The sequence below is a fragment of the Xyrauchen texanus genome, chromosome 37 (assembly GCF_025860055.1).
Source record: "Xyrauchen texanus isolate HMW12.3.18 chromosome 37, RBS_HiC_50CHRs, whole genome shotgun sequence".
Classification (NCBI taxonomy): Eukaryota; Metazoa; Chordata; class Actinopteri; order Cypriniformes; family Catostomidae; genus Xyrauchen; species Xyrauchen texanus.
In genome coordinates this window covers 34,311,732-34,337,513 of record NC_068312.1, presented here as the reverse complement: position 1 = coordinate 34,337,513, position 25,782 = coordinate 34,311,732, and the positions used below count along the sequence as shown (strand labels likewise).

At 36.4% G+C, this 25,782-nt stretch overlaps 1 protein-coding gene across 2 annotated transcripts; it reads left to right on the top strand.

Annotated features, from left to right (window-relative positions):
• Positions 1-66: 66 nt before the first annotated feature.
• On the top strand, positions 67-25,375 carry LOC127630438 (B-cell receptor-associated protein 31-like). 2 transcript variants are annotated; one of them, XM_052107958.1, is made up of 8 exons: positions 67-183; positions 938-1,046; positions 2,511-2,611; positions 3,936-4,080; positions 12,224-12,359; positions 18,317-18,443; positions 20,099-20,199; positions 24,864-25,375. In XM_052107958.1, the coding sequence occupies exons 2-8, from the start codon at positions 955-957 to the stop codon at positions 24,900-24,902; spliced, it is 741 nt and encodes a 246-aa protein (XP_051963918.1). In that variant the 5' UTR covers positions 67-183; positions 938-954; the 3' UTR covers positions 24,903-25,375. The 2 variants fall into 2 exon arrangements, with proteins under 2 accessions (XP_051963918.1, XP_051963917.1); XM_052107957.1 differs by having other exon boundaries at positions 86-183; positions 902-1,046.
• The last annotated feature ends 407 nt before the right edge of the window (positions 25,376-25,782 follow it).

Sequence of the window (25,782 nt, the reverse complement as noted above, 5' to 3'; positions counted from 1 at the left end):
TATTTAATTTTATTTTATTTTATTTTATTTTACACTAGCATGACGCTTTCCCCATGATCATACGCACCGGAAGTTGTCATGGCGTCTTTAGAGTGAGTTGGCACGTATACCGGAAGCAGATTAATGTGAAGTATAATTAATTTAGTGCTTTCTACGAACAATTTTGTTTTTCCTTCAGATTCTGTAAGTTTTAACTCCTTTATTGTTTTATTCTACGTTGAGACCTAGTTAGCGCTCTTTATGTTGCAATAAAGTGGGCGTGTACTGCAGATAATCTAAGAAAAACGTGTTTGTTTACAAATGTATTCCTGCTTTTATACAATTTTCAGATAACTTCCATTATTGTCTTGTTATTTAAAATCAGATGGTGATTTAATTTGAAGCCTGTCTAAGATGACGTTTTCTTGTTAGGAATAATTTCTATTTAATGCATGCAAATATTTGATTAATTTATATCTGCATGTATGTTGGGTGTGAAAACATGATATTTTGCCGTTTTGTCTTTTTATCAGGGTAATTTGATAATTACAGCAGTATTAAGTCTCTTGAATGTGGAGATTTGCTGTTGTGTGTCTAATGTCAGTCCTAGACTTTATCAGTTGGGCTGATTCACTGCAAACCTATAAGGGAGTAGTTTTCCCTGAATTTGTCATGCCTAGGTTATTGATCATGTTTCGAAATCTGTAAAAGCCTGGATATATGGGCTCATCTTGTGGTGGGGTTCTGCTTGGTAGACGTAAGATGGTGCTATTGCTTCAGTTCTGGATATTTTAAACACCAACAATTATTGCAAAACAAAATGTAATTTTCCCTAATCCTGTGCAATCAGGCTGTGGCAGTTAGGCTGTATATTGATCAGAGCATGTCAATAATAAAGTTCCTTTTATGACTCCTTTTTTAGGGTAAAGTTAGACTGATTGTTGCTGATATCTCATAGAATTGCAGGTTGCAGCAATGAGTCTTCAGTGGACTGCCGTGGCTACATTTCTGTATGCAGAAGTGTTTGCAATACTTTTGCTATGTGTCCCATTTATCTCCCCAAAACGGTAAGTTTCTAACTTTTGTTCCTGTTTTATCATGTCTGTAATATGTCATTTATTAAATTTTTTGTCAAACACATGTTGCTGGTTTAAAAGTCCATGCACTTTTTTTTTTTAACTTTCCCTTTCTTCTTAGTGTCTTATCTCATAAAGAAGTGTGTAATTTTTGCACCAACGTGTCACCACGGCATAATAAAAATAACTGTTTTAAAACAGATTTCCTAAACACACCCTTCATTTGCCATTGGTCAGAAAATTGGATGGGGAAAAAAGATGCATTTAAAGTGAATTGTGCCTGAGGCTAATGGTGCGTTCAAGTCCTGGAAAATTAATACTTTTGAGGTTGGATATTCAAGTGATTTTAGTAGGAAAGAAAAGGCCTACTTTGATTTTTACATTTCTTTGTCTATTTTTATTTTACTGGCAGGGACAGGTAGCTTTTTTTAGTACCAATGCAACTAAATGAAGGGCATAGCCACACATTATGTGTAATCAATGCTTTATCAATGTGACCACATAGAAATGTAGTTTTGTTGCACAAGCCTGCATATGTTTGAGCTCAACTCAACTCAAAATAACCCACATTTAGAATACAAAAGTAAGGAGTTAAGCACTTGAATCAGAAGTAATGCAGTCAATATTTGGCTATATTTGTATGCAAATATTTGAAAATGCATTCAAATATAAGCTGTAAAAGGGAAATATTGGTAGTGGATGCACTGCTATTAGAAGACTTTTCCATGGCATCATAGAGTTGAAACATCATTAAAGTATGTTTCATCTCTATGATGCCATGGGACAGTAAGGGCTTCTTGGGTCCTGAAATGTTAAATTCCCAAAGTCCATTTGCTTAGAATTGTGTTCTATTAAAGAAATCACTTTACACATGAGGTCTTGTTTCCTTAAAACTGTCCTCTTCAACATCCAGGAAGCCTCATTCCAGGAAAAGTCTTAGATTATTGCCAGTACTAAAATTCTGTCCAGTTGTTGTGAAATAATGTTTTTTTTCCTAAAGTCCTTAAACATTAATGACTCTGATTATTGAATTGTTGACTTGAGTGTTTTGATTCTGCTGCTGCCAGGATCCTTTAATTCTGCTCAAAGCTCTCGTTCCACACATGCACTTCTGTCACAAGAAATCATTTCTTAAATTTGAGAGGATTCACACGACTTTGCGATTGCTTTCAATGTTTCTAGGTAATAAAAATACGGGAAATTTGGTAAACAACATTTTCTTAGAATCACAAATAAATAAAAGAAAAATCCACAATATTTTGTTCATTGTTTGTTCATGTTGCCTAATGCATTACTTATTGTAAAGTGTTGCCGATGCTTCTTTATCACTAAAATTCAAATCTTAATGTTTGTTCTTTGGTCTTGTAGATAAAGATGATTATTATCATTTGTGATTTTTGCTCTCTGTTTATCAACGGTGTTATCTATGTTTCTAAATCATGCTGTCTTTTCTAGATGGAGCAAATTTTTCAAATCTCGCCTGGTCACTGTCATCACGACGTATGGAAACACTGCCTTCATCGTGATCATATGTATCCTTGTCTTTCTGCTCATAGGTGAGCCTAGAAAACCTTACTGTATCATTCCCATTGAGCAGTCTGGTCAGTCAACAGCATTGGTCGCATTATGTTGATGATTCGACTCGTCCTTTGTTTATTTAAAAAAAAAAAAAAAAAGGAATTAGTCTTGTATACTGCCATACTGTAACTGTAATATCACAGTTACAGTATGGCATTTACAGTTTGTCCCCACTTCCACTGTAAGTGCTGTACTGTAACTGTGATATTTAAATAATCAAGGGATGAGTTGAAGATATTTTTTGTGGTAATCGGCATTATGCCACAAAAGCTGTTGACTGATCTTAACTTGGAATGAACCTGGAATATTCCTTTTTAAAGGGATAGTTCACCCAAAAATTAAAATTCTCTTATCATTTACTCAACCTCATGCCATCCCAGATCTATATGACTTTCTTCTGCTGGACACAAATTAAGATATTTAGAAGAATATCTGAGCTCTGTTGATCCTCACAATGCAAGTAAATGGGTGCCAAAATTTCGAAGATCCAAAAAAACACAAAGTCAGCATAAAAGTAATCCATATGACTCCAGTGTTTAATCCATATCTTCTGAAGTGATATGATGGGTGTGGGTGAAAAACAGTTCAATATTTAAGTATTTCTGGTGATTCACATTATTCATCCGTTTGGGCAGGGAGGTGAATTAATGGTAAAAATTGACTTGAATATTGATCTGTTTCTCACACATACCTATCATATAGCTTCAGAAGATTTTACCACGGGAGTCATATGGATTACCTTTATGCTGACTTTATGTGCATTTTGGAGCTTCAGAATTTTGGCACCCATTCACTTGCATTGTAAGGACCTACAGAGCAGAAATATTCTTCTAAAAATTTTCATTTGTGTTCAGCAGAAGAAAGAAAGTCATACACATCTGGGATGACATGACTAGTAGGGTTAGTAAATGATGAGAGAATTTTCTTTTTGAGGTGAACTATTCCTTTAAGTAGAAAAATGTATGTACATAGGCCAACACAGAAGTCATATCAAGGAAACATAATATTTTGGTTCTTTTAAAAATAAGAGTTTGATTTACTATTTAGACATACTCTAACATTCACTCCTCAGAAATCACTCCCTAGTCCAACCAGAGCATTTATTGAAATCAAATGGAACAATACAGTAATTTTTATTGCTAAAACCATGGCACAAGAAAACATGACCACCCACTTATATTCCGTATTAACTCAGCAGTGACTGTTACTCATGTTATATTCAGTTTTATTTTACTGAACATGTTTAATTGGAGTTGTCTCAATGAAAGAATTAAACTAAAGCTGATGTTTCTACCTCTAAAGATGCATTTAGAGAAGTGAGAAAGTACAGTGTGACAGAAAAAGTGGATCTGAGCAACAACCCTGTGGCCATCGAGCACATCCACATGAAGCTGTTCAGAGCACAGAGGAACGAGTACATCGCTGGCTTCGCTTTGCTCCTGTGTTTGTGAGTGTGTCTCATTCCAATCTATCGAACAAGTCTCTTTCGTTTCTTTATTTTGCCCACCACAACATGTCTCCCTCCTCGTGGAGCTTTGGCAAAGGTTCTCTGAAAGCGATCAGTTTCACAATCTGATATTAGTTTAGTTGATGGCACCCAACAGATTTCTGTACTGAACGTCAGCCTGGTTCTCAGGACAGGGTCTTCAGGTTCTGCAGTCTTGCACATTCTGTCCCTGAGACCATTTTAAAACACCAGCAGGTTGTCTTCTGTATGATTTGTCCACAGTCCATGTGGAATACAGCAATAAACCATTAAGCTGCTTCAATGCAACTGTGTAGGTTGCCAATCACAGTCCAGCCACACTGCCCGCATCTGTCGTTGAAATCAGACTACCTGCCAACTGAAAGTTATTCAGGACAAATGGTTAAGTAAAAACCACAAGAACAGATAGATTACTTGTATTATAACAAAATATGTTCTGTTAGAACATACATCAAACATATTCAGTTAAAGGAATGTTCTGGTTTCAGCATAAGTTAAGCTCAGTTGACAGCATTTGTGGCATTATGTTAATAACCTCAAAAAGCTATTTTGGAGTTTTGTGTTCCTTGCCACAGTTGCCTTCAGCTTGCTCACTGGGGTTATTAATACAATTATTATATAATTACTTATTTTTAAACATGATTAACAATCGTATTTTATCTAATTACACAATGATGATTCATCGACATTATAGAATCACAGTTTTATTGTCTGTTAATGCTGATCTTCTGTAAAGCTTCTTTGAAAAGATGTGTGTTGTGAAAGGCGCTATACAAATAAAATTAACTTGACTTATTTAATGTAAAAATATTAAAAAAATAGGAGCGTAAATCATGTTACAGTAAGACACCTACAATAGAAGTGTATGAGGCCAATCCATAAACAGTACAATGCACATTGTTTCAGAAGTATAGCCACAAACATTATACATGTTAACATGGTTTTAGTGTGATAAAATCACTTTTCAGGATCAGGATTCAGTATGTTGTCATGCCAACAAAGTTATGCTAATGTATACAACTCAAAACAGGTAAGTTTAGTTAGTAATTTTAGACAAAAATCATGTTAACTTGTATAAGGTTTACATCTTGTGGCTATACTTTTGAAACAATGTGTATTTTAATGTTTATTGACTGTCCACATTCACTTCCATTGTAAGTGCCTTACATTAACCATGATTTATTTTATTTTTTTAAAGGGACAAGATAAAAAAAATTTTTTGTCGATTATTTAGTTGTTGATTGAACTTAATGGTGACCCTTTACAAAAAGGTACCGTTTGTTAACATTAGTGAACAACATTAGTTATCATAAATTAACAATGAACAATTCTTTTACAACACTTAAAAATCTTAATGTTAATTTCAACATACTAATACATTTTTCAAAATAAAGGTTGTTAACATTAGTTAATGCACTTTGAACTAACATGAACTAACAATGAACAATTGTATTTGTATTAACTAACATTAATAAATGCTGTATATGTGTGTGTGTGTATATACACCCAATGGATTAACTAATGTTAACAAATGGAAACTTTTTGTAAAGTGTTGCCAGCTTAACCTGTATCGAAGTGGATATTGATTGGATATTGCAAATTGTACTAGTCATGTAAGAATAATAATTGCATTTAAGAGGTGAGGTAAAAAGATTAAAAAGGAAACTGTTCCAAAATAAAACGTTGACACTATTTTGAATGCACAAAATCAAACTTTTTGTTCTGTGACTTTATATATTAAAATATGCAAATTTGGTACCATGATCTTGTAATCTGCAAATTTGTGAATATTTAAAAATAAGTGATCTAGAATCCACAGAAAATTGTACTACTTTTTATTTATTTATTATTTAGTTAAGTTAGTAATAAAGATCATAAGATCAACTTTTGTCTAAATGGTATTTTGTAAAAACGTGCTACATCATGCAACATGAGATATTGCTTTTAGTAAAAAGGTCACTTCAAGAAAGATGAGCCCAAATGTTACATTTCTCATAAAATTATATATAAAATCATAACAATTAAATATTCAGAAACTTTTTGGCTCTTGTTTTGATGTGTTCTAGTTATTCAAATATCAAATTATTGGACCAAAACCATCCAAAATCATAAGTTATGCTTTTTGTATATCAGAAAATGTATAGAACTTCAACAAAAACAAAACAATGGTGTTTGCATCCCCTTCAAAATGACTTTGCTCATTAGTTTAACTTGTACAGTTTTTGCTTATGTCTGCTATAAAAACAGCTTAAACCAGCCTTGGGTGGTTTGGGGGTTTTGAGTACTTTTTATAACTTGTCAGACTGGAAGACCTGCATAAATTAGATTTGTCATACTGGGAGACCAGTTTAAACCAGCTAAGACCAGCAAACCATCTTAGACTGATTGAAGAAGTTTTTCAGCAGGATTGTTGGATATAGTGATGTTATGTATAGTTCTTGACGGTGAATGAGTTGTGTAGAAATGTGGAACATGGAGTACAGGAGTGAATGTCTTTATCTTACAGTAGACGTGGAAAGAATCTTATGTTGATCCAGCGGGAGGTCCTCCCCACACTGTTTCCATTCACAAACCTCATCCATGGCCACTTAATTTCCTGCAACCTGATTGGCCTTTTCATCGTTGTGTACTGTATGTAACATTTGAGAGTCTCCCAGATCAGGTGTCCAGGCTGCATAATTTTTCCTTACAGGGAATTCACCATAATTCCCTGAATGGCATGTTATTTATACCCTGGCTGATAGCTACTACATCCATTAGCGATACGACTTCCCTTGACTGCTACGCTTTGAGTGTCATTTTCGTAATCATGTGGACAGCTGCGGGACATGTGATCAAGCAACTGGTGGCTGGTATTATATTTAGCCTGTGTACATGGCATTCTCGCTGTCTAAAAGGCCATGACTCCTGTTACAAAATGGACCTCTCCCATCTTGGCAGCAGACGTGTAGATGCCAGAAAGGTGACTGAAGCGGCCCGTGACAGTTTAATTTATGCTAAATGGGTGTTAGGATGCAGTAGTAACCATACAGTCTCTTCTATTTCATTCCAAGCTGAAACAGACCAAAAACGCTTTTTGGAAATTCTGTTCTGTGTCTAATGCAAGTGTTAGGTATAACCCTTATGACTTTCCAAAACCCGTATGACTTTCTTTTTTCCATTGAACACAAAAGATGTTAGGCAGAATATAAGCCTCAGTCACCTTTAACTTTCATGTAATCCTTTTGTCCATACAGAAACAGAGAATGGTGACTGAGGCTGTCAGTACCTAACATGGGTTTAGAACAATATGAGGATGAGTAAATTATAACTGAATTTTCATTCATACTTTTCATTTACACGCTTCTGATATCATTGTTTTATAATTAGTCTTCAAATCTCTAGAGATTGTCACTGCAATTTCTGATTAAGTATTCACACTTTTTAACTGCACATTTCTAATATTTATTTGGTGAATCTCATAAAGCTTCTCATAAACGTAATATTGGGTAATATTTCTTCCCCAAAATCAAAAGAAAACACAAACATATTTTGCTCTTAAGTATCCAGTTTTCATTACAACACAAATTTCAGAAGCTAAAATAAATATTGTATTATTTCAAATGTTATTTTATATATACATAATGGTATTATTTGTTGTACTGCCTTTTTAAGTTATGCAGATTATTATAAATAATAATAAAAAAATGTGTATAGTGTCTGAACGGATGATTTTCATTGTAATGCAGTAATAGAATACTTGTGTTTTTGTTTAATTTGTAATTTATTTTTACTTGTCTAAAAAAAAATTAATTGAGTTTTGGACTTCCTTTTGTTTTTTTTGTGTTAAAATATCTGTATCTCAAATTTGGCAAATAAAAATATTTTTAAAGTTATACATAATAGAATAAAGTTAATGCATGTCTTCTAAGGTCACCTGGTTATCTCATGCAAAGCCTCTGAGCAAGGAGTGGGTTTCGCTAATCTTGGGTTTATGCAAGTTGGCATGGTTAACCCCACCAACCCCCTCTGCATTTTAGTTCTGACTGCCATCTATGAAATATTGAATGTCTTTGCCAGCTGAATTCAAGGACACTTCAAGTGTCACCACTTGAGATCTGACAGTTTATCTAGTTTGTACATTTATAAGAGAATAGCGAAAAGGCATAATTTAGTTTGGTGAAAGCCATTCCATTTTTGTATTTGCTTGTGGCTGAGAGCAGCAGAGTGAGTCATTTGTTTATGCAGATTTTTGTCTTGTCGTTGGCCAAATGCGATTAAAGCACATCGCTGTTTCCTAGAAGTGCTTGTATGCATGCCTCTGGAGTGATGCTACGTAACCCAATCTCTGACCTGGTTTGCATTTTTGGATTAGATAATTTTTTCAGAAGTGTGGAGACTATATTTCTGCAATCCGTTTTAGAAATGTTCTACAGGCCGTAGGCTCAGTTTTGACTCCTGCCTTTTAGATTTGCATCTAAGAGCAAACCATGTGCTATTTAAATTAAGGCCAGATGTGAGCGTGCCAAAGTTTTAATGCTGCGGCATATGAAAGTACTATGTCTGAAATTCATGGTGCATCTCTTCCTTTATGGCAGAGACAAAATTTTTATTTTTCATATAGGTTTACAGAATGTTTAGGTTTTTACTGTTAATATCACCAAAATGTTATATAGTTCACCATTCACATTAAATCCTACTGCATTTGAAGAAATATTCCGGGTTCAATACAATATAAGGTCAATCGACAATTTGTGGCATTAAGGTTGATTACCACATAAAATAATTATGACTTGTCCCTCTTTTTCTTTATATAAAAAAATAAATAAAAAATACTAAAATTTGGGTTACAGTGAGGCACTTACAATGGAAGTGAATGGGGTCGATCTGTAAATGTTAAAATATTCACTGTTTCAAAATATAGCCACAAGGCATTGTTAAAATGCCACCTCGCTGGCCCAATGGTGGAGTCCAGTGAAACAGTGGAGGTATCTGCGCATTCGTCTTTTCTGCTGAACTTGTGGTTTTGTCATCTTAAATTGGTTTTAGTTAAGACCGAATCAGACTCCATTAATAATTTTATCTGACTCCAATTATATTGGACCTTGAATTTAGTTTGAGATTCCAGTTATTATTGATTATCAATTGTGATCTTCTCTAGATTTGGATACTTGATTATTCTAGTTAATTCTATACTTTTAAATTGCACTCGTTCATTCGCAATGAATACTGCCGCAGCTTATCTATTTCTAATCAGTAGTTTTGCTTAGTTTCTATAGATCTGTGTATACTTAATTAATGTAATATTAGCTCTAGACAGAGGTAAATGACTAATACCGTTTGGATAAGGGAGACCAACATACCATTACCCGAATATTAGTTTTGTTTATTTGTATAGTTTCCTATTACACTTGTCTAGAATAATATTAGCATTAAACAGGGGTCATGACTAATGCTATTTGAACAGGTCGATCAATATTACATTTTTCCAAATAGCACTTTATTTTAGCCTTTACAGTCTATTACACTTAAGCTTTCTGATTTACCATTTGAATTTAGTTAAGATCCCAGTTGATGTGCTTCATGCTCCATCAAATGCTGGCTCTTAGTATGTATTAATCCTGATTACAGATTTGAGGTAACAGAAATTGAACGTAATCTAAAGCCAAGAATTTCAGAATAGAATCAAGTTTAACAATGTATTAGTCAGGTAAATATGTGTCAAGTCAATTACATAACTAATCAATTTAAACACAATCAATAAAAATCTTAAGAGTAACAGATGCATACCTTACTTAAGCAAAGTACATAGTTTGAAACTACGAGGATTTCTGGCTACAGAAAATTCCAGTGAACAATGTGTTACATTTCCTTAAATACCCAAACCAGAGAAAACATAAACAAAGGGAATTTGGGAGTGGTTACGTTTGGAAGTCCTGCAGTCATACTTTATCTGCATACAGGAGGTAATTTAGATGAAAGACCAAGGAGGTAGGCGCACCCCCATACAGTGGCCAGAATTTGTCTACATTCTTAACTGTATTACCAGAAATTATGCTGTTGTGGGGATGAGACCATAGTACCAGTCGCACTTAGACGTTTTAAATTATACCAACTATGCCTTCTTACATTATTTGTATACATCAGATGTGATATTTTATTACATGCAGATCTTAGGTGAGTTTGAGGGGATTCTGAGCTGAAGGGGAAAGGGGGAGTGAATGGGACAGATGTGGAAGGGCAACAAAGAGGAGTGAATTTGTAATCTTCGCTCTGTAGGGTGTGGTGCCTCAGGAAGAGATGCTAATTGTGAAAAGTTAATTTGATGATTTTCTCAGAGATCATACATATGCTCTTTGCCTCCCTGGGGAGTTTTGTTCTTTGAATGCAAACACCTTGGCACCCTGCCTTTCAATGTAAACAATATGCGTGTTAACATGATTTTAGTATGATGTAATCACTTACTAACCTTTTCTGTGTAAAGTTATATCACATTTAACAATGTTGTTGCCATGATGACATAACACTGTAAACCCTGTAATTTAGTAGTCTGCCACAAAAATGACAATTTTAACAACTTTACAGCTCAAATAATACACAAGTTTTAATTAAAGAATTGATGCAATTGCTTTTATGAAATTATAAGCTTCACATTTCTGCCTTTTTAAACCCTCCAAAAAATGGCCCCATTGACTTCCATTGTAAGTGTCTTACTGTAACAAAGATATTTGCATTTTTTTTATTTTTTTTTAACCTCAAGTCAATTATGTTTTGTGAGTCAACATGATGCCACAAATGCTGTCGATTGATCTTAATTTGAATTGAACCCAGAGTATTCCTTTAATTTTATATATGCCTTTTATTTATTTTAGAAAGCGATGGTTAGATTGGAGGTTAGAATGTTAAATCAGAGACTATTTATCAGAGACGGGTCACTTCTATTAAAACTAATGGGAGAAATTTGAACTCCCATCCTTGGAGATAAGTGCCCAACAGTCAACGGATGTAGAAAGGAAGTCCCACCTTACATGTAAATGAGCCAATCACACTTTAGAGAAAGACATCGCCTGTCAATGAACTGGAGAACACGCATGCACATTCGTTATACAAACTGGATATTTTTAGCATGAAATGTGTTCTTTGACTGTAATCTTGACCAACCGTTTTGGGGATTTTAGTCTTTTCCCTTTCAAGTAGATAGGAGTTGCACTTGTATGCCACTTGTCTACATAGAAATTCGCTGCCAGAGAGTGTTCCAAAGATGTCCGCTGAGTGACCTAAATTGCCTAAAAACACTTTGTTATAACAGCAGCGATCATTTCTGAGCTCCGCTGAGGAGATAATTGTAAGCATCTTAATTACAATACATTTTCATAGATTTTCTGATGAAAATATTAGTTGGGTTTGTCCATGCTTGTTAATTGTGGGTGGTTAGCAGAGCATTGCTGTGTGGTTGCTAAGGTGTTCTAAGTGATTTTTAAAATGTTGCTAGATTGTTGCTTACTGGCCCATGGCAAAAAAGCCAGCTCGCAAGTCTCTGTTGTTTTCAGGTCCTCCTTCAGTGCAAGTTGATTTGTTGCACCCCTTTTATTGTCCATCAGGCTAAAATTGTTAGTTTGAGCACATAGAAACAAAATATCAAACCTCTCCTCATCCAACCACACAATTTGAGGTATCATTCATTTACATTTATGCATTTGGCAGACGCTTTTATCCAAAGCCACTTACAGTGCAATTATTACAGGGACAATCCCCCTGGAACAACCTGGAGTTAAGTGCCTTGCTCAAGGACACAATGGTGGTGGCTGTGGGGTTAGAACCTGTGAGCTTCTGATTAACAGCCCTGTGCTATAGCCACTACGCCACCACCACTCCATCATTCATAGTTGCACAAACAGCTTTGAGGGAGTTACACAATAAAATGTAATACTTGCTGTTAGGCATTTGAACATGCCCCTAATCCTATAAACATGAGCCATAGTAATAGTGATACTTGCCTTAGAAAACACTACTAATCATTTCAAAATTACAACGTAGGCTGCTGCATTAAGCTGTAACGATCAGGGATGCACTAACTGTTCAGTAAGTGCACTTGTTTCTGATGGCTATGTTGTTTTCCCTGCAGGCTGTTAAGGCGCCTGGCCACTCTACTGTCCAAGCAGGCATCACTGATGGCCTCTAATGAAGCCTTTAAGAAGCAGGCAGAGGGAGCAAATGATGCTGCGAAGAAGTACATGGACGAAAATGAGAAACTGCAAGAGGTGAGTAAGACCTTGAGACTCTGCATTTACCAGTGCTGGTCCACTGTAGTAAAGCCTTTTTCTTGACTTAAAGGGATATTTCACCCAAAAATAAAAATCCTGCCATAATTTTGCTCACCCTCATTTTGATCCAAACCTGTATAATATGTCTTCCTTGGAGCACAAAATGAAATGCATTGCAGTATGTTAGGGAATGATAGCACTATGTCACACTTCACTTTTATTGTGTGGATAAAAGAGCAGCGTAATATTTTTTTACAATTCCATTTGTTTAAGAACAGTGTTCGAGTGACTCCAGCCAGGTCTCCTAAGCAACCAAATTGGCCTGGTTGCTAGGGATGGTAGAGTCACATGGGGTAACCTCCTCGTGGTCACTGTAATGCGGTTCTCGCTCTCAGTGGGGTGCGTGGTGAGTTGTGTGTGGATGCCGTGGAGAATAGTGTGAAGCCTCCACATGCACTATGTCTCCGCTGTAACGCGCTCAACAAGCCATGTGATAAGATGCGCTGATTGAGTGTCTTGACTGAGATTCGTCCTTTGCCACCTGGATTGAGGTGTCACTACGCCACCACGAGGACTTGGAGCACATTGGGAATTGGGCATTCCAAATTGGGGAGAAAAGAGGAAGAGAAGAAAAAAAGACCAGTGTTCCATGAAAGAAAGTATATCATAACAGGTTTGGAACAACATGAGAGTGAGGAAATGATGACAAAAATATTATTCCTTTAAGAGCTTTCAGAGAGCGGTAACCTTTACCTGGTACTTGGTTAATGATTGCAAACATGTTTGTAATTTCCTTGAAATACCAGAAGGCACTTTCTTGGTAATGGTTTAGCTTTACATGTTTTTCATGAGTCTTTCTGTTTTATTAACTTGTCCATCTCTCTTTCCTCTTAAAACATTGGACATATTAGTAAGTGGGTGACAGATCATGCCAGCACACTTTGCTCTTAATATGCTTCACCCCTAGAGGGCAGCATTTCACATGGTGAACTTGATTAGGTCTTTAAGTGGTAGTTCACCCAAAAAAAAAAATTCTGACATTTACATACTCATCATGATGTTGTTCCAAGCCTGAAGGATTTATTTCTTCTGTGGTACACAAACGGAGATGTTAGGCAGAATGTTATTTGCTTAATTTTATTTGCTAGGGCTGGGCAAAATGTTAGATATTTATTTTATTTACTATAAAAATAACAAATATATATTTTTTTAATTCTGTGGAACACAAAAGGAGATGTTAGGCAGAATGTTAGCCTCAGTCACCATTCGATTTCAATGAATGCAAAAACACAATGTATTTTGCAAGTTTGGTGCAAAATCTTTACTAATCAAGGTATTCTTAAAATAAATTTTGAAGGCATGTTTAATAACATGAATATCATAAATTAGGGCTGGGAACCCAACGGTTGCGTTGATCAAGGGAGAGTTGGGTTTGTAACCGAAAGGGGTTTTCCATGAACTACCGCCATTGTGCTCTTGCATCAAGACAACCTATTAATGGATGACTTTCCCTTAAATTTCCCTGTAAATGTATTTTGAACCTCTTTGGGTAATTAGAATTTGGTAAATGACAAGTAAAAAATGAAGAGGAGATCTGTAGTCCAATAGATAAGGGCTACAATGATTAAAAAATAATAATAATTAATTTTACTAAGAATATAATAAAACTAAGAACATAAGCGATTGTTAGTTGAACCCTTAGGGTTGTGTCCATATTGCAATCAGACTGCAGATAACAAAAGCCACTATCTGTATTACTGTGCTCATCTGCATGTTTCAGCCTTGATGTCATCAGACTTCAGTGTTGATGCTTGCTACGCCAAGGTCATGGGTTTCAATTCCCACTGAACATGTGTATTGATAAAATATGAACCTTAAATGTACTATAAGTTGCTTTGGATAAAAGTGTCTGGAAAACTCCTGTGTGTTCCTGTAGCTAAACTGGTGGAGCATGGTGCTACCAATACAAAGGTTATGTTTGTAATACCAAGGCAACATACACTGATAAAATCTTAAATGGATGAATTAATAGATTCAACTGTAGAATGTATCTCTAAAATGAGGAACTTTCATACACTATCAGTAATGGCTGTTGAAATGATTAATTATTATGCGTTACAGGGTTTTCACTTTCATGGAATCCCAGGTATTTTCAGGGTATTTGAAAATTGTGTTTTCCAGGCTTGGAAAAGTCACAGAAATTAATAAAATCTTAAAAAGTAATGGACATTTCTATAGTGAATATACAGTAATGCCCAGTTCTAAAATATTTTAACGACTAAATCACTCTTTTGAATTCAGTTTCTTTAAGGTGACGTTTAAAAAGACAACCAAAACACAACATTGGAGTATTTTTTCACAGTATTAATGAATCAATAAAAAAAGCACTCTTTCTTGTGGGATATTGCTTAAATATAATGTAATGTAATGTAATTATTATTGATGTAATACTATTAGTATTACTACTACATTGAATATTAAATTTTACTAAATAGTAGTAGAGATATTTCTATCGATTTCTTCAATTTCATGCGTCAACTTAAATGGAGCTTTTATTTTGGTGGAAGCTTTTATTTTGTTGTCCTTTTCAGATTCTGTGTGTTTTTGATGGTAGCTTCTCACCTCCGGATAAGCAGTTCGCTATCTGGCTTAATGTGCTTACTAAATCGCAAAAGGCTGCGATTTAATTATATAGTCTACATGTGCTGCATGCTTCAAGGTTAATGAGTGCACCGCTCTCTGTCATCTGCTATACACTGAGCACGTGGGATGTACATGAACAGAGACTATTTAGCCTGGAAAGGGACATTGCTCATGATGCTGTGCCAGAGTATGAGTGGTCAGCTTCACACATTCACTTTGAAGCATGCAGCACATACAGATTATATTTTATTTCATTAAATCGCAGTCTTCTGTGGTTTAATGATAACACTAGGACATACCATGATTTTAATTTAATTATTTTTGCATTCATACCAAATATGTAAAATTCCTGGACATTCTGCATTTTATAGTTAATTCTGTTTTTATGAATTCAGATTGTGTTTTCCGAATCACAGAAATCATAGGTCCCTACAATTAAAAAGCCATCATATGCTCTCTTGTCTTTTGCACAGCTCTCAGTGTAAGTATGTAGATGCCTGATTGTGGAGAGTGTGGGGGTAGATCAGCAGTGCCACACGATTAAATTACAGTGCTGACGTGCTATAAGTCACTGCATTGAGTTTTGCATGCTGGCACACGTGGCTCATACACATACACATACACACACACTCACACATACAGCAATATTTAATGTCTGTCGAATGGTGTAACAACAGACAGAACCATAAACAAGAGAACAAGCCATGCTGAATGACAGATGATAGTATATTTTAATTTAGTAAATTAAGTTTGACCCTAACAAAATGAGGCCTGTAAATCTCATTCATGCAGTGTTTGGCCGCTCCGTTCTAGAGAAGCAATAGGGCAGCATGACTAACCATGAGCAGGGTGAGATGACCTACCCAACCTTTGTGAGGATTTTGCTGCAGTTATTCTAGAGAGCAAAAATGACCACTTTTTCTGCTGCCTTGGTTCCCATTTTTCCACATTCTTTTTTATAAAAATTGTATATGCTAACATTAGTTAATGCACTAACTAACATTAATTAACAATTGCATTTATAATTACTAACACTGACAAAGATGATTAAATGCTTTAAAAAATAAATAAATAAATATATATATATATATATATTAGTATCTCACAAAAGTGAGTACACCCCTCACATTTTTGTAAATATTTGATTATATCTTTTCATGTGACAACACTGAAGAAATGACACTGCTACAATGTAAAGTAGTGAGCGTACAGCTTGTACAACAGTGTAAATTTGCTGTCCCCTCAAAATAACTCAACACACAGCCATTAATGTCTAAACCGCTGGCAACAAAAGTGAGTACACCCCTCAGTAAAAATGTTCAAATTGGGCCCAATTAGCCATTTTCTCTCCCCGGTGTCATGTGCCTCGTTAGTGTTACAAGGTCTCAGGTGTGAATGGGGAGCAGGTGTGTTAAATTTGGTGTCATTGCTCTCACACTCCCTCATACTGGACACTGGAAGTTCAACATGGCACCTCATGGCAAGAACTCTCTGAGGATCTGAAAAAAAGAATTGTTGCTCTACATAAAGATGGGCTAGGCTATAAGAAGATTGCCAAGACCCTGACACTGAGCTGCAGCACAGTGGCCAAGACCATATAGTGGTTTATCAGGACAGGTTCCGCTCAGAACAGGCCTCGCCATGGTCGACCAAAGAAGTTGAGTGCACATGCTCAGGTCATATCCAGAGGTTGTCTTTGGGAAATATACATATGAGTGCTGCCAGCATTGCTGCAGAGGTTGAAGGGGTGGGGGGGGGGGTCAGCCTGTCAGTGCTAAGACCATACGCCGCACACTGCATCAAATTGGTCTGCATGGCTGTCGTCCCAGAAGGAAGCCTCTTCTAAAGATGATGCACAAAAGAGCCCGCAAACAGTTTGCTGAAGACAAGCAGACTAAGGACATGGATTACTGGAACCATGTCCTGTGGTCTGATGAGACCAAGATAAACGTATTTTTTTTCAGATGGTGTCAAGCGTGTGTGGCGGAAACCAGGTGAGGAGTACAAAGACAAGTGTGTCTTGCCTACACTCAAGCATGGTGGTGGGAGTGTCATGGTCTGGGGCTGCATGAGTGCTGCCGGCACTGGGGAGCTACAGTTCATTGATGGAACCATGAATGCCAACATGTACTGTGACATACTGAAGCAGAGCATGATCCCCTCCCTTCGGAGACTGGGCCGCAGGGCAGTATTTCAGCATGATAACGACCCAAGCATGTCTACAGACTTAACCCTATTGAGCATGTGTGGGGCATCCTCAAACGGAAGGTGGTGCAGCACAAGGTCTCTAACATCCACCAGCTCCGTGATGTCTTCATGGAGGAGTGGAAGAGGACTCCAGTGGCAACGTGTGAAGCTCTGGTGAACTCCATGTCCAAGAGGGTTAAAGCAGTGCTGGAAAATATTGGTGGCGACACAAAATATTGACACTTTGGGCCCAATTTGGACATTCTCACTTAGGGGTGTACTCACTTTTATTGCCAGCGGTTTAGACATGAATGGCTCTGTGTTGAGTTATTTTGAGGGGACAGCAAATTCACACTGTTATACATGCTGTACACTCACTACTTTACATTTTAGCAAAGTGTCATTTCTTCAGTGTTGTCACATGAAAAGATATAATCAAAAAATGTGAGGGGTGTACTTATTAAATATTATTTTGACTGTTCAGCCGGTTCCCGCCGCCTCCTTTGTTACAGTAACATTCATGGATTATTTATTATTATCATTTATTGTTGCATTCAGTTTCACAAACTTTATGCATATTGGATAAGGGATACTGATGCGCAAATATAATTCTAATAATTTACCATTGTTGCAGAGAAAATTTACAGAAAATTATATAGTAGTCATTTGTATGAATATAGTTCTAGTTTTTATTGTAATAATAAACAAGAAATAGATATAATTTGATAGTAAATTTATTTAGATATGAAATAAAATATGATTTATGGAAGCACAAATAAAGTATATTGTATATTATGACACTATTACATATCTCGGGTCACACATGACACCATGTATTTTTTATTGTTACACTATTCATTAGAGGACATTTTAGAAGTACTAAATAAATGAGGCATAACTCCAAAAATTTGATGTCAACCAAAATAATGACAAATTACATGCGTAATCATAGTCATCCATATGAACTTCTTCAAATCACAGAACCAACACCCTCTGGAGACAATTGACCCTCAGGGGGACTCAAAGGGTTTGCATAATACTTTTGAGAAATAGATGAATATCCCATGATATGACTTACTGTGATATGACAATATCCCATGATATGGCTGACTGTGTTTCGGCAGAAACTGCGGCAAGTGGGCGTGGAAGTGCCTGAAGAGGGCGGGAAGGCAAAGGGTGTTGTGGAGGAGAAGAGAGATCTGATGGAAGAGGTCAGACAATTGAAGGATGATCTTGAAGCAACTAAGAAAGGTACTGAATCACATTGACTGACTCACACTGGAGTGCACACTTAGATTCACTAGTACACTGCGTGCCCAATTATTAGGCAAGTGAGTATTCTGATCTTATCAATATTTCCATGCACATTTTTCAACTCCAAACCATATAAACTTAAATGCTAACTGGATTCAATCATTTTCAGGTGGTATGTATTTGTGTAATGATTGAGGGTGTGGCGAAAGTGGCACCTTATATCAAGGTGTGCATAATTATTAGGCAGCTTCATTACCTCAGGTAAAATGGGCCAAAAAAGAGATTTAACTGACACTGAAAAGTTAAATATTGTGAAATGCCTTTCAGACAGATGCAACACACTTGTAATAAAAATGGACAATCAAACGATTTGTTGCGAATAGTCAACAGGTGCACAAAAAATGCATGGAGAATAAAAGGTGCAAATTAACTGCATATATTACATATATTAATATTGGTTAATACTTTTCCCTGCCTTAGAGAATGATGATTACATTAGCTGAAAAGTCACTTCAAAGGTGGAGAAAGTTATAACATTTTAATGGATTATAAAAACAAATATTTTGATGTGCACCGATGCACTACAAAACCAGGGACGTTTTATGAATAAGGTAAATAATCAGACAATATTAAATCATTCTGATTAATTTTGACAACCAATTTTAGGGTTTAGACTTTTAGTAATTTGGGCCCTTCTTATGACCCTACAATGATTGATTCCAAAGCCCCTTTTACATATACATGGTATTTCAACAATGCAAAAGAGGTCATGACACTTTGACAACCCCATAGGTTGCCTTGGAACTAAGGTGTCCATGGAGTTCATGACAAAGCACATTTTTGGAGTGATGCACATCACTAATCATCACATTTCATGTGTTGTTTTGAGTCCTCTACTATGAACTTTTGCTTTGTTGCATGCCTGTTCATTATTGCGGTATCAATTAGTTTACATTTACTCATCCCTTAACTCTCATGCAAACATTTGTAGTTACATGTCAATCAGATGGTGTTTTTCAGCCTAAGTGGACTGTTCTTGGCTAAAATAAGCTACAGACCAGACTGTCAATAGTGAAAGTCTTGCTCTGCAAGATTTCGTTAATCCTTTGAATTAATGGGGGCCTGGTTAGCTCAGCAAGTATTGACGCTGACTACCAACCCTGGAGTCACGAGTTTGAATCCAGGGTGTGCTGAATGACTTCAGCCAGGTCTCCTAAGCAAACAAATTGGCCCGCTTGCTAGGGAGGGTAGAGTCGCATGGTGTAACCTCCTCATGGTCGCTATAATGTGTGGTTCTCACTCTCTTTGGGGCACGTGGTGAGTTGTGCGTCAATGCCGCGAAGAATAGCGTGAAGCCTCCACATGCGCTACGTCTCTGCAGAAACTCGCTCAACTAGCCATGTGATAAGATGCACGGATTGACGGCCTCAGATGCGGAGGCAACTGAGATTCGTCCTCTGCCACCTGGATTGAGGCGAGTCACTACGCCAACACAAGGACTTAGAGCGCATTGGGAATTCTAAATTCGGGAGGAAAACAAAAATCCTTTCAATAACAGTTTTAGATTCAAGGCTTGCAATGATATTCATTTAGATGTCTGACTTGTGTTTTTGCTGATTATCAACAATATTTGCTTGTGTGTGTGTGTGAAGCTCTTCAGAAGTCAGACAGTGATGTGAAGGCCATGAAGAAGCAGGCAGAGAACCTCACAACAGAGTACGACCGTCTACTGGAGGAACACGGCAAATTGCAGGTCAGTGCCCAAGCATGCGTCATATCCTTAACATCTTTCCCACAAACGCAGTATGAGACCATGGTGAGCTGCATTAGGTTCTACAAAGGAAGATACCCTCTAAGGCAACATTCAAACCAAAATGGATTTTCATAACATTGGCAGCATCTCCATGAGCACAGAATCCCCAATGAAATCAATGGATTCACAAGGTTTTCTGAATTGGTGTAAACTCTAGTTGTAGGTGCACCAATACTACATTAATAACTAAATACTCTATTGAGTACAAAAAACAAAACAAAAATTCACTGCACTCTCAATTATTGGGTCATAGTCAATTTCTTATAAATATGGAACTATTTTCTATCAATAATTTTCAGAACTGAATAAAATATAAAGTTGTCATACTAGCGTACTATCTTGCATACTTTGCCACCACTACTGTACTTTTTATTCTTAGACGCTACAAGAACTCGTTGTTGTATTTTATTACTTATTATGTTTTATTCACTTTCACAAATCACGAATACAATAGCTGATTATGATTTTATACAAATATTTTTCACTCTATTGCTCACGCACTTCTATGAAATGATATCTGAACACTTACTATTAAGCATAATTTGAAAAACCATACATTTTAATGTTTGGATTACAGACCCACCTACATTTACACACTTATTCCAATGTGATTAGCTTACATGGTAGCTCACCTGATAGTGTTGGACTTGGCATACCGCGGTTCAAACCCCGCCAAACATGCATGCTGACACGTGAAACAAAAGCATCACAGAAGGGACATGAAATTATGTGGTTGATTCCGCAAATGTTCGCATTTTGTTTTTGGACACTATTGCTTAGGTTTAGGTTAACGTTGCACTATGGAACTTTGTGCTCTCTAGCGACATCTGTGGTTGAAACTTAAAATTGCAAGTCATTTGCGGAAGAACACTTTACATGAGCTGTGTTTCGGCAAGGGCTGTTTGAGTATTTCTGTAACTGCTGATCTCCTGGGATTTTCCACACACAATGGTTCCAAAAACAAAAAACATCCAGTGAATGGCAGTTCTGTGGATGGAAATGCCTCGTTGATGAGAGAGATCAACAGAGAATGGCCAGACTGGTTCAAACAGACAAAGTCTACAGTAACTCAGATAACCGCTCTGAACAATATTGTGGTGAGAAGATTATCATATCAGAATGCCATTCTGAGATGTGGGTTGGTGCTGTTTTAGCGGCATGAGGGGGACCTACACAACATTAGGCAGGTGGTTTTAATGTTGTGGCTGATCAGTGTGTGTGTGTGTTTATACTGTATATACACCGATCAGCCACAACATTAAAACCACCTGCCTAATATTGTGTATATTTTATATAAATGAGAGAGATCATTTTTTTTTTATAATTTCGACCAAACAGCTATTGTTGTTAGGGAGAATCAAAATGTTTAAAATGATAAGTAAACATTTTTTTTTTACAAATATTCAAAAACCTAATCAAGGCATGTTTTCACTAAATATTTTCCTTTATATGCACCAATTTAACAATACATAGTAATGATCAGTACTATTTACCTGCGTACTGTATTTTACTAAAACATTTTAAAGCAAGTATATTGCCACATGTGGACTTCCATGAACCTATCCATGAGCACACAACCCTAGAAAGTTGTATTTTCGACTTGTATTTTGATGTATTCAATTATATTCTGTTATTAAAATTCCACACATGTTGTTTTGATGATCATATCTCATCCTCTTGAGTTATTATAGATGCTCATCTCTGTTACTTATTTCCCTGAACTCAATGCACCTGCTTACTGCCCACTTGAAACATTACTTTTATGACTGCAGTGGCCCGTGTGTGTGTGTGTGTGTGTGTGTGTGTGTGTGTGTGTGTGTGTGTGGTAATGTGAGACAGAGCGAGTGGCTGTTATAGAGATGGCTTCTCTCGATTACATATAAATCATCAGCTCATAAGAGGCCGTGACTCTTGAGCATGTGCTGAAGTTATTGCATGTCAAAAGCAGCCGTGTCAGCATGGTGCTTACAGCATCCATGCACGTCACTGTGCTGCAGAGCCAGTCCCTTTAACGAATGGTTTATTTCAGTCACTTTATTGCATGATACTATACAGTGAGGAAAATAAGTATTTGAACACCCTGCTATTTTGCAAGTTCTCCCACTTAGAAATCATGGAGTGGTCTGAAATTGTCATCGTAGGTGCATGTCCACTATGAGAGACATAATCTAAAAACAAAAATCCAGAAATCACAATGTTTAATTTTCAAACTATTTATTTGTATGATACAGCTGCAAATAAGTATTTGAACACCTGAGAAAATCAATGTTAATATTTGGTACAGTAGCCTTTGTTTGCAATTACAGAGGTCAAGCGTTTCCTGTAGTTTTTCACCAGGTTTGCACACACTGCAGGAGGGATTTTAGCCCACTCCTCCACACAGATCTTCTCTAGATCAGTCAGGTTTCTGGGCTGTCGCTGAGAAACACGGAGTTTGAGCTCCCTCTAAAGATTCTCTATTGGGTTTAGGTCTGGAGACTGGCTAGGCCACACCAGAACCTTGATATGCTTCTTACAGAGCCACTTCTTGGTTATCCTGGCTGTGTGCTTGGTCATTGTCATGTTGGAAGACCCAGCCTCGACCCATCTTCAATGCTCTAACTGATGGAAGGAGGTTGTTCCCCAAAATCTCGCAATACATGGCCCGTTCATCCTCTCCTTAATACAGTGCAGTCAGCCCTGTCTCATGTGCAGAAAAACACCCCCAAAGCATGATGCTACCACCCCCATGCTTCACAGTAGGGATGGTGTTCTTGGGATGGTACTCATCATTCTTCTTCCTCCAAACACGGTTAGTGGAATTATAACCAAAAGTTATATTTTGGTCTCATCTGACCACATGACTTTCTCCCATGACTCCTCTGGATCATCCAAATGGTCATTGGCAAACTTAAGACGGGCCTTGACATGTGCTGGTTTAAGCAGGGGAACCTTCCGTGCCATGCATGATTTCAAACCGTGACGTCTTAGTGTATTACCAACAGTAACCTTGGAAACGGTGGTCCCAGCTCTTTTCAGGTCATTGACCAGCTCCTCCCGTGTAGTTCTGGTTTCTCACCTTTCTTAGGATCATTGAGACCCCACGAGGTGAGATCTTGCACGGAGCCCCAGTCCGAGGGAGATTGACAGTCATGTTTAGCTTCTTCCATTTTCTAATGATTGCTCCAACAGTGGACCTTTTTTCACCAAGCTGCTTGGCAATTTCCCCGTAGCCCTTTCCAGCCTTGTGGAGGTGTACAATTTTGTCTCTAGTGTCTTTGGACAGCTCTTTGGTCTTGGCCATGTTAGTAGTTGGATTCTTACTGATTGTATGGGGTGGACAGGTGTCTTTATGCAGCTAACGACCTCAAACAGGTGCATCTAATTTAGGATAATAAATGGAGTGGAGGTGGACATTTTAAAGGCAGACTAACAGGTCTTTGAGGGTCAGAATTCTAGCTGATAGACAGGTGTTCAAATACTTATTTGCAGCTGTATCATACAAATAAATAGTTAAAAAATCATACATTGTGATTTCTGGATTTTGTTTTTTAGATTATGTCTCTCACAGTGGACATGAACCTACGATGACAATTTCAGACCCCTCCATGATTTCCAAGTGGGAGAACTTGCAAAATAGCAGGGTGTTCAAATACTTATTTTCCTCACTGTATATCTGCACAAATAATTGAAAAATGAAAATATATTTTGCATGAACATCTGTTAAAGAGATGGAAATTTGATTTGACCAAATACATGACAGTTATTAGGAAAGGGGTGGATCTCACAAAATGAAATGGGTGATATTGCACACCTAAATAAAAAAAAAAATCAAACAAATATTCTATATGATATAAGAAAATTATATAAATGAATTTATGTATTTTAATATTATAAACAATTATTATTTTAAAGAAAAAAATAGTTGTATATATTTTATATTATATTTAATAATATTTTGCTTCTTTAGGGCCATTAAAATGTTTTGGCATTGTGTTAATATTTTCATAACAATTAAGCAATTTCTTTTCTCATTCTCATCACTGTAATGAAAAGCATCTTGGATGCAATGTTTTTTTAATTAATTTATTTTATCAGTAGTTGCATAAATTAAACACACAATGCCATAATGCATACTTACAATTGTTCTTGACCATTTAAAAAAACATTGTAGTTGTTTTTCACAGTATGCATATACTGTGTTTATATACAGTACAGTACACATCATATATCATTTTGTCATTTGTTTACAAGTGATTTGTAATTTGACATGTCCATGATGAGGTTTTTACCTATATAGTAATGTGTAAAGGAAAGTGAATATTTTAGATGCTATAACTAGTAAGCATTATTTTTAATCACCTTTTTGTATTTCACTAGTTCTGCAGTGTGACAAATTAATTTTTAAAAATAAATATATTTCATGTGGTCTCTTCATTAATATAAAATCCTAAAAACTGCATGTATAATAATGAAACGACATTAGTAATACAAATTCTAATTAGAAATATAATGTCAACTAACCAAACATCGCTGGCCAAATCCTTCAGGATTGTGTAAATCTGTGTCGGTAGGGGATGTTAAATATTTAACTTTTTTTTTTTTTCTGTCCTGTTTTTGAACAGACCAAATGTGATGCTCAGCAGGATAAGAAATCTGACTGAAAGAAGACTACAATTCACGCTCTCTTTCCTGCATCCTCATTGGCTGGCAGCAGCTCGACTGGGTTGTGCATCACTCCTCTGGCGTCCGAGTGTAAGAACAAGGTTCCACTCCGCATAAATGTGTTTAATACATGATTTAAAAAAACACCTGTTTTTGTTATGCACTGTCAAATGTGTCTTTCTATTTTTGCTGTGAATTACTGGTGTTCAATGTTTATTTCTGGAGTTTTGGTCATAAAGACAGCATAAAACCTGTTGGAGTTGATTATTGAATGTTCACTGACACGAGTACTACATTAAAGATTATCTTGACATGTCGATGTGTTTGTACGGTTTATACATTGGGCCTCATTTATGAAACACAATACATTTCTGTGTAACCCATTCATAAAGTTATTTTTGTGTAAATTTAATGTGCATTTATAGGTGCACTCAGTAAGTTTTTCTTCAATAAAAAACCCAAAGAAAGAAACTGTAATTTAGAAGTAAATGTATAAAACCATGAGCTTTCACATGAGATGAAGACTCCAGTCACCTTATAAGAGCTTAATAAATCTACACGAAAAGGGTCCCCTCATGGGGGCTGCCATGTTAGAATCACATGACCAGCCGAATACTACTCCATTAATCTCAGCAACCGATCTGTTATTGGACACTCATGTCAATCATGGCTGACTGAATAGTGAATCTCTACAATGGCATCAGTAACCAAACCATTGCATTTGAATGATGCTGCATCCACACCACTAGGTGACATATTAAAAAATGTATTTAACAATTTATGTGAGAATGTTTTTACGACGGGTTTACCCAGAAATGAATCCTGTGGTTTTAATAGGACCAAAAAAATTTCCGTTTGTTCTAGATATTTTGAGTCGAA